The sequence below is a fragment of the Rhinatrema bivittatum genome, chromosome 5, assembly GCF_901001135.1.
Source record: "Rhinatrema bivittatum chromosome 5, aRhiBiv1.1, whole genome shotgun sequence".
NCBI lineage: Eukaryota > Metazoa > Chordata > Amphibia > Gymnophiona > Rhinatrematidae > Rhinatrema > Rhinatrema bivittatum.
Genome location: NC_042619.1, coordinates 376,645,877 through 376,659,753, shown reverse-complemented (window position 1 = coordinate 376,659,753; position 13,877 = coordinate 376,645,877). Strand labels below are relative to the sequence as shown.

At 44.7% G+C, this 13,877-nt stretch overlaps 1 protein-coding gene across 1 annotated transcript in view; it reads right to left on the bottom strand.

Annotated features, from left to right (window-relative positions):
• The window catches only part of LOC115092478 (interleukin-1 receptor-like 1), a 129,345-nt gene that overhangs the window by 39,089 nt on the left and 76,379 nt on the right, over positions 1–13,877 (bottom strand). The window contains exons 5-6 of the mRNA XM_029603320.1: positions 13,182–13,365; positions 12,938–13,100 (exon numbers count right to left, since the gene is read on the bottom strand). Coding sequence (XP_029459180.1) covers positions 12,938–13,100; positions 13,182–13,365 — 347 coding nt within the window. The remainder of the gene's footprint in view (positions 1–12,937; positions 13,101–13,181; positions 13,366–13,877) is intronic.

Below are 13,877 nucleotides of genomic sequence, written 5' to 3'. Positions count from 1 at the left end.
CCCCTCCTTCACAATGGAGACCCAGTGCAACAACCTTGCCAACTTTTTCGCTGAGATTACACACACATCTGAACTGAACTGGTTAAAACATCAGGCAAAAATCCATCACAGCCAAATCAGACCACCATCATATTCCCTGACCACCTCCTGCCCATTCTCGACAGAAGACATTGCCAATGCCTCCCTGCTCATTACTCTTAGACTAACAATTTGCTTGGAGGATCTCTGCCCCTCCTGGCTTACTAAGGTGCATGAACGCACGTCCAATTTGGGCGCTCAATCAGCGAAGGCGCATGAGCGCACGCCGTGACCTGAGTGCCGGAAGGACGTCCGAGGTTACAGATTGCGCTCATGCACCTTCGCTGCTTGAGCGCCCAAATTGGACGTGCGTTCATGCATCTCCCCTCCTCCCGAGGCGCCCACCGCGGCTCCCCTGCCTCCCGGGGGCAGCCGGCGGCGAAAGCGGCTTCCAGCAGCCCCGCCAGCGAAGGTGCATGAACGTACGTCCAATTTGGGCGCTCAAGCAGCGAAGGCGCACGAGCGCACTCTGTGACCTCGGACATCATGCGCTCATGCGCCTTCGCTGCTTGAGCGCCCAAATTGGACGTGCGTTCATGCATCTTCGCCGGCGGGGCTGCTGGAAGCCGCTTTCGCCGCCGGCTGCCCCCGGGAAGCAAGGGAGCCACGGTGGGCGCCTCGGGAGGAGGGGAGAGAGGACTGGGGCTGCTGGAAGCATGCAGTAAGTTTACTTTTGTTACAATTTCTATTTGCTTTAATAACATGTCGAGTCGATTTTCGCCCTGCGCCTTGCTTTGGGAGGGGGGGGGGGGAAGAGAGGACTGGCAATCCCTGATGCCCGAGTGTAGGAGAACCATCCACTTCCTGGTACCTGTCATTTCAAATGTCATTTGAAATGACAGGTACCAGCGCACCCAGGATACTGTATAGGCGCTGTATAGCGCTCTATACAGTAAAATGGATTGTGCTTCATGGATGCTTCATGGACGTGCTTTGGACGCGGCTTGCATTTGCATGCCATTTAACTACTGTATCGAGCGGTATGTGATCTGAACTGTGCGCGTGGCAAATGAGCGGGTGCCCGGCACTGCCGCACTTTTTCTTATGCACCCTTACTGTATCGGCCTGTCAGTAAGCTAAACATGGTCTGTTTCACCTCATCCAGGCCATAATTAATATCTCACTAGCAGAAGCTGACATTCCAATTGGCCTAAAGAAAACAATTATGAAATCTCTGCTGAAGAAGCTCAACCATATGATATGAACTACCACTCAGTCTTGACCATCTCCCTTCCTTATCAACGTCATGGAAAAATCTGTACTATCACAGTTGTTTGATCACATGCACATGACAAATGCCTTCGACCCCTACCAATCAGGTTTCAGGCCAAACGTCAGTACCAAAACCATAGTACTAAGCCTAGTAGATGACCTCTGACACTGTGGTGACCAGGGGAACTCAGATCTACATATGCTCTGGGACCTCTCAGCAGCATTTGATATAGTTGATTACAGTCTCCTTCTTGCTCGACTGCATAACCTAGGATTGACTGGCCCAGCAGTTTCCTGGTTCTCATCTTTTCTCAAAGACTAAACCTAAATAATTTCTATGGGAGCAGCCTTCTCAAGCCCCACTCGCTTTCCTGTGGAGTACCTCAAATTTCCATCCTCTTACCCCCACTATTTACCGAGCACCCCTATTCAAAAATCAGAAAATGTCACAGTACCCATTACTTCCAAGCACCTGACATTCATCTCCTAGTTTCAATCAGCATAAATCAAGATCAAGTTATCTCGCACCTCAACAGATCCTTAGAGAAAATTTCCAAGTGGCTACACCGAAACAACTGTAACACAGCTGCCACTAAATGGTACACTGGTTCTGTATTTTTATAGGACTTTGTAGTTTACACAGTGCTTCTGTAAACTATGGGAACACAAGGGATGAACTAGAGTGCAACTACCACCAGTTTTATATAGTATTAGAAACATTAATATTAGCACCTATGAAAGATTTAGGGAACATGGCCCATATTATGAATGTCATGAAAACTATTTATTCTGTACAGTTTTTGAAAATTTTAAAGTGCAAAAGTGAAGAGGTATCAATTGGGAAGGTTTTCTCTGGGCAAGCCTAGGCAAAGGATATTGATGGGAGGACATTTTAGGGTAGCCCTTCCTCTAAGGAGATGTTCAGAGTGTATATTTTTATAAAGGTTAAAAGTTTATTCTAGTTCCTGAACTGGGAAAATTCCATCTGGCCCCAATGTCTAGGTTCAAGCCAAAACCTTGGCCTTGCATAGGCTTAGGCCGCAGTTAAGTTGCAGCAACCTCAGCCTAGGGCCACACAAGGTCCTGGCTTTGTGGATTTTCCCTGGACCGGGTAAGTAGGGGCTGAGGAGGAATCCTTCCCCAACATTTTTCCGGGTGGGATGAGTGGGGGACATGGGAGGCCCTGGGAAGTCCTGGATTTTTTTTTTCCATTTTGAGGGCGGGGTTTCAATGTTTATTTAATTTTTTTTTTTAAATAAAGAAGCAAATTAAACATTACACAAAATGAAATTCATGGGGAAAAAGCCCCCCCCCCAAAATGAAATGAAAAACAAAATTAAATTTTCCCCCCTTTTCACCCCTACTGAGGACTAACTAAAGAAATGATTTGGCTACCAAATTTTCATGTTCAAATACATTTATTTATTTTTGGAGCACAAGAGACTTGTGGACATTGGAATTTTTCTGGAGGCATCTTCAGTGAATTTTGCCTAATAGGATGCTCTGTCCCCAGCCCATGCCCTGTGATTCTTCTTCACCTGCAAGGGAAGGAGGCCCCCTGGTACAGGGGTTACACATGTCTCACGCTAAGCTTGGACCCCATAAGACATATATTATGGATCAGGAAAAAAGATCCTAGTCCCTCTCTTCCAAAGGTCATCCTTGGAAAAACTGCATTCACCTTCAGTGCACAAGTCTCGAGTCTAGGCTTCATATTACACTCCCAATTTACCATCAAACCTATGCAGTCACCGAAATGGCATTTTTTCATTTCCACAACATCTATACCCACTCACTACTTCTCAACTCAGCTTTTACAAGTGCTGCTTGGGCTATTGTTATCACTCACTTGGACTGCTATAACTAACTGTACATGGGAATAGGGATGTGCAAACTGCAACGCATAAGTCCCTAATTGTTGTATTCGTGGGTTCACGAAATGCATCGTGATCCCCCACGAATACAACATATTTTAGTTTCATTCGTTTGGGTTGCAGTGATTTCTTAGCAGCTGTTTGAAATTGGAGAAGGCCATGTGGGAGTATCCATAGCAAAAACCAGCCCTTTCCTATGAGTCATAAGTGACCTCACAGCCCTGTCATAGAGTGGGTGAGACAGGTTGGCAAGGAGACCAGAATTCAACCTATCAGAGCTAAGCATTTTTCTAAAGCAGCCGATCGCCGTTTTCACTCAGTGCTCTGTGACGCAATTCCTGATGATGCAGCACCATTTATACCTTTAGCACGCTCTTTCTGAGGGGGTGCTCAGGGGAGGTGGTCTGGGGATGTTGGCTTTATCAGGGCTAGTCTGAGTGTCTGAAATCTGTATTCAATTGCTAGCTACTTTGATAGAATTTTCCATTGAAAAAGATATTTATTTCTTCGATTTTGCTGCAGTGCCGCAGCTAGCCATGCTTTATTTGACTGCACTTTTTTTTATTGATCTCAGATGGTTTCTCTGTCTGTCCCACTGAGCCAAGCTGCTAGCAGTGGCATGTTGCTGGTTATTTTTATATTTTACCCCCTGGGGTAGGTTACAAGCAGGATTTGGGTGTTGTGGGTGGAAGATATATTTAATTTCTAGCTAGTTTGATAGAATTTTCCATTGAAAAAGATATTTCTTCGCTACTGTGCCAAGCAAGCCATGCTTTTTATTTAATTGCAGTTTTTTTTATTGAACTCAGAATGTCTCTTGTGCTCTTTTAAGCCAAGAAGTCAGTGCACTGGGCAGTTTTGCAGACTCACATATATTGGGACAGCAGTCCTTTGCTCTATGAAGCCAAATCACCAGTGGGCCTCTTTTGTAGTTACAAGCTTGATGTGTGCACATATAGCGGTCCCAGTAGAAGTGTACATCCAGGCACTGCCTAGTGGGCCTCTGGGCAGTTTTGTAGACTCACATATATTGGGACAGCAGTCCTTTGCTCTATGAAGCCAAATCACCAGTGGGCCTCTTTTGTAGTTACAAGCTTGGTGTGTGCACATACAGCAGTCCCAGTAGATGTGTACATCCAGGCACTGCCTCTTGGGCCTGTGGGAAGTTTTGAAGACTCACATATATTGGGACAGCAGTGCTCACTGAAGCCAAATCCCCAATAGGCCTCTTTTGGAAATAATTCTTTTAATTGAAATCCCTAGTAGGCAGTGACATTAAATCCATATTGTCAGGGAAAGCTAGATGTGGTCGAGTGATTGGGACTGGCAGAGGAGGTACTTCCAAAGGCAGTACCAGACCCCCATTAAAGTTAAAAAGGGACCTGTTCCAATCTAAAATCTCTGGAGGGGCAGGCAGTTCCATCCGGAAAAAAAATGAAATGTAAAGATGATACATTGCCACCACCTGTTTCTGACCCTGTAGTTTTGCAGGTGAGGGGAGGCTGAGTCATGCAAGACAAAATGGCGACACCCAAAAGCAGCAGTTCGAGAGCAGACTCGACTTAGCGTTGAAGATGTAGCGCAGGCACTGTTTGCTTCTGATTCCGATGAAGACTCATCTTGTGTGGGATTCTCATCAACAGAAATGGAAGAATTACTGAAGAAGGTTTAGGAGGATTAGTTAGTCCTATCTTAGCCTCCACTTCAGTGTTGCAGGGGAGAGATGAAATTGATGATGAGGAGGAGGAGGAGGAAGAGCAGTCAGCGCAGGCACAGAGTGTGACTGATGCCCTTGGCATTGCTTCTCAGGGTACACCCACTACTTCAGCTCCAGTGCCAGCATCCACCCCAAAGGCTGTAGAGAAGGGATCACGAAAGACATCTGCGATCTGGAGCCACTTTAAAGTGACGGAGGACCAGTGTTTGGCACAGTAATTGCACTGTAATGCCTCAGCAGAGGCAAATAAATGTCCCATTTATTTGCCTCTGCTGAGGCAAATAAATGGGACATTTAACTAATTTTGGCATGATGCATCATATGCAGAGGCAATACCCAACAGTACTGCCATCTGGGGATGGTGGCAGTACCAGTCAGGGGACCCCTTTTTCCAAGCAGTGTAAAGTGGTTGAAAAGGAGCAGAGTCACCCCATGCCCTCAGCCCCTTCTAGCAGTCAAGTGGCAGGACAGCAGCCCCCTGCCATGTGGAAGAAGCGACAACCCACCATGGAGGAAATGGAGTGGTGTTTGATAATGCTATCCTGGGGTAGGAGACAGTCAGCCTCAAAAGTTGTAACCAGGAGCATCGGGGAAATGATTGCCCTTGATCACCAGCCCTTGCAGATAGTGGAGAATGTGGGTTTCAAGCATTTGCTGAAGGTCTTAGTTCCAAATTACAAAGTCCCCTCCAGAACACATTTAGCAGAAAGGTCATCCTCAGCCTGTGCAACCAGTGTTGCAGTCGCATCCAAGCTCTGCTAGCTAAGGCACAGTGGAGTGTGCATTTCACCTGCGATATCTGGACTGCCATGAATGCTGCACACTCTTACCTCTCCCTGACAGCACACTGGTGGGACCTGGCTGAGGCAGGGGCAGGCAGCAGCTCTATTAGTGAACAAGTATCAGGGTGGAGGTGGGCTTTACTGCACACCCACCTGACGGACAAGGCCCATACATCAGCCAATATTCTAGCATGCATCAGACAGATGCTGGCAGGCTGGCAGCTACACCAACGAGACAGGAATCTTCAGGCAGGGTTCTTTGTAACAGACAATGGTGCAAACATGGTAAAGGCAATAGCCGACGGGCGCTTTCAGAACATCCAATGTTTTGCACATACTCTGCACCTGGTAGTGAAGTCAGTTCAGGGGTTGGAGTCCAATCACCAAGAGAATGAATACCTGCATATATTAATACACAAGTGCAGGAACATAGCAGCACACTTCCACAGAACTGTGAAGGCGGGGCAGGTTCTTCAACAAAAGCAGACTGATTTGGAGATGCCTCACAAGCGTCTCATTCAAGACATTGCCACCTGGTAGAATTCCACCTATATGATGCTGCAGAGGTTAGTGGAGCAGCAGACACCCCTTCATGAACATTCTGTGTCAATGGACATAGGTGTGCAGAATCCCCTAGGGCATAAACATTGGTTAGTCATGAGTCAGCTGGTAAAAATCCTGCAGCCCTTCAAGGATGCCACGGAGGAGCTGAGTTCCAGAAGTGCCACCTTGGTTGACATCAACCCCACAGTTAATTTTCTGGAGGAAAATTTGGAGGGCTTTAAACAGGAAGAGGGAATGAGAGCAGAGGTGCTGCATTGTCTGGACTTTTTGTAGAAGCAGGTACAAGAGAGATGGCCTTTAACAGAAGACTAGACGTACATGCTCGCCACACATCTGTGATCCCCGTGTGAATGGGGAAACTCGCCCTACAGTCCAATTGTCTCACATTTGTGAAGGACCTGCTGTTACTAAAAGTCCGTGACTAGGAGCACCATAGGCAAAGATAGATTAGGCATGAAGGAGGATACAGTGGTCACTTCAGAGAGTTGTGCTAGCCCAAGCAGGAGCAGCACTCTGTCAGCGACAGATAGTACTTCCTCCTCCTCCAGTACGCCAAAGCCATGTTGCCCATAAATAATTATCTGCTCTGCTACGGGCTAGAGAGAAAGCAGCTGGCATGAGTGACTCTCAGCCCACCCAAGCAAAGGAGATACCAGCGCAAATGTCAGTGACATGGTATCTCTCAGAGCCCACAGAGGAAATGCAGACAGATCTGCTGGCATATTGGGCACTCAAGTCCATGTCTGGCCACACCTAGCCAAAGTGGCTCAGCGATATCTGTCATGTCCACCAACCAGTGTGCCCAGTGAACGTGTCTTTTCAATGACAGGGGATATCATGAGCCCTCACCGCTCAAGGATGGCACCAGAGTTGATGGAAATGCTAGTGGTTTTGCAAATAAACATGCCTTTGCTTGGGTTTCCATATTTTCCCTATGAATAGCAAGATGAATAAAAGCAATTTAAAGCCTTGCAGCAGCTCCAACTACCTCCTATGTTCCAGATAATATCAGCACATGAACCTGACCTGAAACACTGTGCCAGTCTGTCCACTGTCCGGCCATATGTCCCTACAAGGGCCTGACCTCAAACGTTGTGCCTGTCTGAATTTAGGTCTAGTATTTCTAATTTCAGTTTCATGTATTTGTGCATCACTTCTTTCCAGAATATACTTTTTCCTGTTTTGCAACATTTGGAATGTAAGAACATAAAAGATAACTTCAGATGTTTGAAGCTTGCACATTTCATATGCTCAATAGTTTTCATGACATTCATAATATGGACCATGTTCCCTAAATCTTTCATAGGTGCTAATATTAATGTTTCTAATACTATATAAAACTGGTGGTAGTTGCATTCTAGTTCATCCCCTGTGTTCCCATAGTTTACAGAAGCACTGTGTAAACTACAAAGTCAACATAGATTGATATTGTAGATTTGGACTTGAGTAGCGGTTTTCTTATTTCTGAGAGCTCTTCATGTTCCTTTGTCATCAGCTGGTGCATAAGTACAGTTAATAGCTTCTGGGTATTTACAAGGGCTTGACGTCTGTGACAATGCTGTGCCTGTCCATTCAGGCCTTACGTCCCTTCAAGGGCTTGACCTCTAATACTGTGCCTGTCCATCCAGGCTTTACGTCCCTACAAGGGCTTGATCTGTAATGCTGTGCCTGTCCATCCAGGCCTTATGTCCCTACAAGGGCTTGACCTGTAATGCTGTGCCTGTCCATCCAGGATTTTCATCCCTACAAGGGCTTGACCTGTAATGCTGTGCCTGTCCGTCCAGACCTTATGTCCCTACAAGGGCTTGACCTGTAATGCTGTGCCTGTCCATCCAGGTCTTATGTCCCTACAAGGGCTTGACCTCTAATGCTGTGCCTGTCTGTATAGGCCTTACATCTATACAAGTGCTTCAACTCTATCCTCTAACGCTGTGCCTGTCCAACCAGACCTTATGTCCCTACATGGGCTTGACTTTTAACACTGTGCCTGTCCATCCAGGCTTTATGTCCCTACAAGGGGTTGACCTCTAACACTGTGCCTGTCTGTCCAGCTTGGAGCTTGGGTATTTTATATGCTCAATAGTTTTCATGACCTTCATAATACGGGCCATTTTCCCTAGATGTTTCTTAGGTGCCAACATTAATGTTTCTAGTGTTATAGAAAACTGGTGATAGTTGTACTCTAGTTCATCCTCGTCTTCCCATAGTTTACAGAGGCACTGTATAAACTACAAAATCAACATAGGTTGATATTGTAGATTTGGACTTGAGTAGCAGTTTTCTTATTTCTGAGAACTCTTCAAGTTCCTTTGTCATCAGCAGAAGTGCATAAGGACAGTTAATAGCTTCTGGGTATTCACTAGATGCCAACGGAACCACCACAATCTAGGGGCCAACCCATTCTAGGGAGACCTTTCCTGCACAAAGGAATGGGAACTCTCCCCGGGTGTAGCCAGCCTATCTCTTAGTACCAGTTGACCCATGTTGAACCAGAACTGCTGTTCACATGTAAATCTCCTCCACATCGACTCGCCACGCTTGAAGGCTCGTGCTCCACTCTAGAGGCCAACCCATTTCAGGGAGACCTTTCCTGAGCAAAGGAAAGGGAACTCTCCCCGGGTGTAGCCAGCCTATATCTTAGCCTGTCCCATGTTGAACCGCTGTTCACATGGAAACCTCCTCCATGTCGTCTCACATGCTTGAAGGCTCGTGCTCCTCTCTAGGGGTCAACCCATTTCAGGAAACCCTTTCCTGTGCAAAGGAAAGGGAACTCTTCCCGGGTGTAGCCAGCCTATCTCTTAACACCCGCTGACCCATGTTGAACCGCTGTTCACATGGAAACCTCCTCCACCTCAGCCTTGAAAATTCTCATTTGTATATCTGCTACGTTCACCAGATTTTAAAAGAACCAGCGAGAGCTCACTAGATGCCAACTGAAACACCCCACTCTAGGGGCGAACCCATTCTAGGGAGCCCTTTCTTGTGCAAAGGAAAGGGAACTCTTCCTGGGGCCAGCTTGTCTTGCCCCTATTAAAACCACAGGGACCACACTATCTCTGCTCTGCCAGCCTGTCTTGCCCCTATCAACTTTCTGCCACTCTGCCTTGCTGCCATACACAGACGACTCACTCTACTCCTTGTGGTGTTCTTGCCACTCTCATGGTTCCTGAGTGTGTTGGTGCTAGTCTTTCTGCTGCTTTGTCCCTTTATCGGCACCTCGTGGTTTTTTCTGACACTCTTTCTGCTTGTTATGTTCCCCCTTCATTGTGCTATAGGAAGTTGATGCCACTTGTCTTGCCACTTTACCTGTCATGCTGCCTTTGAGGATTCATGCAACTGTTATCGGTGCTCTTTTTTGAAGCTGTGGTGTGTTTTTGACACTCTCGCTGCTGCTTTGCATCTCTGTTAAAGCACTCTTGCCACTCCTGGTACCCTTTTGCCCCTTTACAGTACCTTAGGCTATTCATGCCACTTTGGTGCCACTTTGCCACAGTCTAAGTACCTTGGAGCTCTTTTCTCGTTCTGACAATTGCTCCTCAGACGTTTCATCAGAATTGATAAGAAAACCCCAATTCTGCAGCCAAAAATAGGCTGCACATACTTCCCCCATTAATGGGAAAATGGACAACAAATAAAACTAATCAACGAATTGTTTTTCCCCCCCATGAAACTAATGCAATGAATTTGGGTCCCGGTGAAACAAAAACCAAATCAAAACAAATTTTTTTCCTTCTGCACATCCCTACATGGGAATCCCCAGTATCCTAGATCACTGCCTGCATCTCACACTGCAGTCCATATGATGATAGTTAATAAATTTGATCAAATAATCCCAGTCCTGAAACGTTTACAATAGCTACCTCCACTCTACCACACTAAAGTCAAGATCCTCACCCTAACTTACAAATCACTCAAAGATCTGACACCAATCTACCTCAGCAGCTCTCTCCCTATATGCCCTCATGCTTACACCAATCACTGTCTCAGACCACCTTTAAATCCCGTCTTCTACAACTATGTGCCTTGCAAACACCAGAGAGATGAGAAAGAATTTTCATAGGATGTGCCTCAATCCTATAGATCTCCCTTGCTTTCCACATCAGGCTTGCCCCGATCATCTTACCTTCAGAGAACTGGTAAAACTTGTTTGAAGAAGCATTTGGACCTAGCCATTAACCTCAACATGCAGTCTCCTAACATCTGACAGCTCTGGACCAGATATATACTCCTTGAAATAATCATGTATTTTTTTTTCAAAATAATTTTTATTAACAGCAAAAAATACACACCAGTGCATCGAACAGAGCAATAAATGAATTAATCATGTATTTAAATGCCAATGAACTATATACTTTTAACTGTCTTTGGACTAACCCATTATATCTGACTTTTACCCAATTATTAGTTATTGTTTTTACCCATCTATCGGTTACTGTTATCTGTATGTTTTTGACCCATTGTATTTGAACTTTCTTGGAGGAAAAGCGTCCTAAATAAGAACATAAGAACATAAGAAAATGCCATACTGGGTCAGGCCAAGGGTCCATCAAGCCCAGCATCCTGTTTCCAACAGTGGCCAATCCAGGCCATAAGAACCTGGCAAGTACCCTTAAACTAAGTCTATTCCATGTTACCATTGCTAATGGCAGTGGCTATTCTCTAAGTGAATTTAATAGCAGGTAATGGACTTCACCTCCAAGAACTTATCCAATCCTTTTTAAACACAGCTATACTAACCACATCCTCTTGCAACAAATTCCAGAGTTTAATTGTGCGTTGAGTAAAAAAGAACTTTCTCCGATTAGTTCATGCTAACTTCATGGAGTGCCCCCTAGTCTTTCTACTATCCGAAAGAGTAAATAACCGATTCACATCTACCCGTTGTAGACCTCTCATGATTTTAAACATTCTATCATATCCCCCCTCAGTCGACTCTTCTCCAAGCTGAAAAGTCCTAAACTCTTTAGTCTTTCCTCATAGGGGAGCTGTTCCATTCCCCTTATCATTTTGGTAGCCCTTCTCTGTACCTTCTCCATCGCAATTATATCTTTTTTGAGATGGGGTGACCAGAATTGTACACAGTATTCAAGGTGCGGTCTCACCATGGAGCGATACAGAGGCATTATGACATTTTCAGTTTTATTCACCATTCCCTTTCTAATAATTCCCAACATTCTGTTTGCTTTTTTGACTGCCGTAGCACACTGAACCGACGATTTCAATGTGTTATCCACTATGACACGTAGATCTCTTTCTTGGGTTGTAGCACCTAATATGGAACCCAACATTGGGTAATTATAGGATAAATAAACGATGATGATGATGATGTTCCAATCTAGAGAATGTTGAACTGAATCAGAACACATTTCCACATTCTCACTCAGATCTTTTGCTTCTATTACTGACTTGCTCTGCTAGGAAGAGAGGGAAATAGAGCTGGCTGGGGAAGAGTGCAGGAGTCAGGGTAGAAGGGGTAGAATGCGGCAGTTAAGAGGGTGCAGGTGTTGGGCTAGGAGGGAGAATGCTGAGGTGGTGTTGGAGGTAGTAGGGAATTCTAGGATGAAGAGTGTACTGGGATTCACGTGGGAAGAATTCTTTTTACCCATCTTTTTTGACGGGCAATAAGTGATGAGACTAAAGAGTGCTGGGAAGAGACTGATGAACTATACTATTTTATCTTCTGGTATGTAAAAAACACAGATTACTTAAAGCCTGGATATTTGAGTGAGTACTGTTGGAATTTTATGACTATTTTTAATATAAGGTTTTGTTATTATCCTGCAGATATTGTTCTACAGTAAAATTCTAAACATCAGTAAGCACCATATTATATAGTAGGGGTGGCTTCGTTTTTTTTAGGGGGTGCTTTTCCCCCATGAATTTTGTTTCACAGAATATTTATTTCATTTCCTTACTTTAAAAAACGAAATATTCATTAAAAAATCCAGAAAAAAAAAAATTGGGCCTGGAAAAATGTCGGGGCCAGGATTCTCCCTGGCCCCCACTTATCCGATCCGGGGGAGATCCATGGACAAGGCCTTGGCCCCAACCCAAGCAGAAGCCTTGCGTGGAGCTCATGGTCATTACACCTAGGGCCAGGCTGAAGCCTAGGCCTTATATAGTCCTAGGCTGCGTTAGGTTGCACCAACTTTGCCTAGGCCCTATGCAAGGCCCAGACAAGACACCTGAAGCTTGGCCTAGGTCCAACATTGCGACCTGGCCTGGAGGCCAGGTCCTGACACCAAAGTATCGGCCCAGGCCCAGGTCAGACACCATGGCCCAGAGACCAGGTCCTGTTGCTTGGGCCTCAGCCTAAGCCAGGGCCCAGGCCCAACACCATGGCCTGGCCACCGGATCCAGATGCCTGGGCCTCTGCTTAGGCCAAGGCACCAGTCACACTGGGTTTCTGTCTCCTTTCTAGGCAAGACCCCGGCTTCATGTCTAGGCCTTGGCCAGACTGGAGACTTTTTATTTTAATAGGTTTTCAAAACGAAATAAGATTTTGACAAAATTTTATCAGAATTTAACTCTTTCTGTTTTGAAAACAGTCCAAAACAAAATGGGAAATTTCATCTCATTTCCTATTTTGTTTCTCTCGATTGCCCATCCCAATTATATACTGCTATATAACACATGGCCTACAGAAGGTTCATAGAAATTATGAGGACCACTGACTACTCACCTCAAAGCAAGATAAATTAAATTATTACCTTTAATATTCAGTGGCATGGTCCGTGTTACATTGTATTCTTTTCCTTTGTGCAAATAGATAAATTTACAAGTATAATTCCCCTCATCACTTTTATTGACTCCTTTGATAAGTAGTTTATCTGATATAATTGAATATTTTTTTCCTTGAAGAGGTCTACAGTCCTATAGAGGAAAGACAATTTATTGAACAGTGACACCTAAACCTGCATATTAAAAATCAACATTTCCTGTTGCTTTGGTTACCTTGTACCACGTGAATTTGCTTGGATTTGCATAGTGATCTGTGTTGCGACAAACAATCTTTGCAGATGCCTCTGTTGCAATAATTGGGAGATACAACATTTCATGTGTGAAACAAGTTCCTGGTTCATATTGATATACAGTCAAAGTCATCTGACAGCAGTGGGAAGAATCGTCTGGGTCCCTCCTAGGAAAAATAAAAAAAAATCCCCACCACATCCATTAAACATAACAGTACATATAGATTCTTAAATAATTCCTATGAAAAAAGAAGCAAGTAAGGTATTAGTCTAGGCTTCATGGTTTAGAAAAGGACACCAAGGAACAGGTGATGAAAGAACTGATTGTGATCTAATCTGTAGTAATTTACAAATCCAAGTGAAGTAAAGACAAGAAGATAAAGATTACTATTCAAGACACTACAGGATTCTCCTACCGTCATTGCCTCTACCCTGCTGCTGAAACATCTAACGCAGTACGTCAGTATTTGTATCATTGTTTGTTTGTTCATTTTCTGAAGGGAGAACAAGAACGCCCAATCCAATCATTGTGATTTGCAATAAAATGTCATGCTTATGGATTTTAAAGATATATGCTGGCTCAAAGACCTCAATTATATTACTATAAAACAAAACCAGACCGTTACAACTTGAGGTACTGCAAAATAGCAGATGTGTCTTGTCAATTATTTTTAATTAT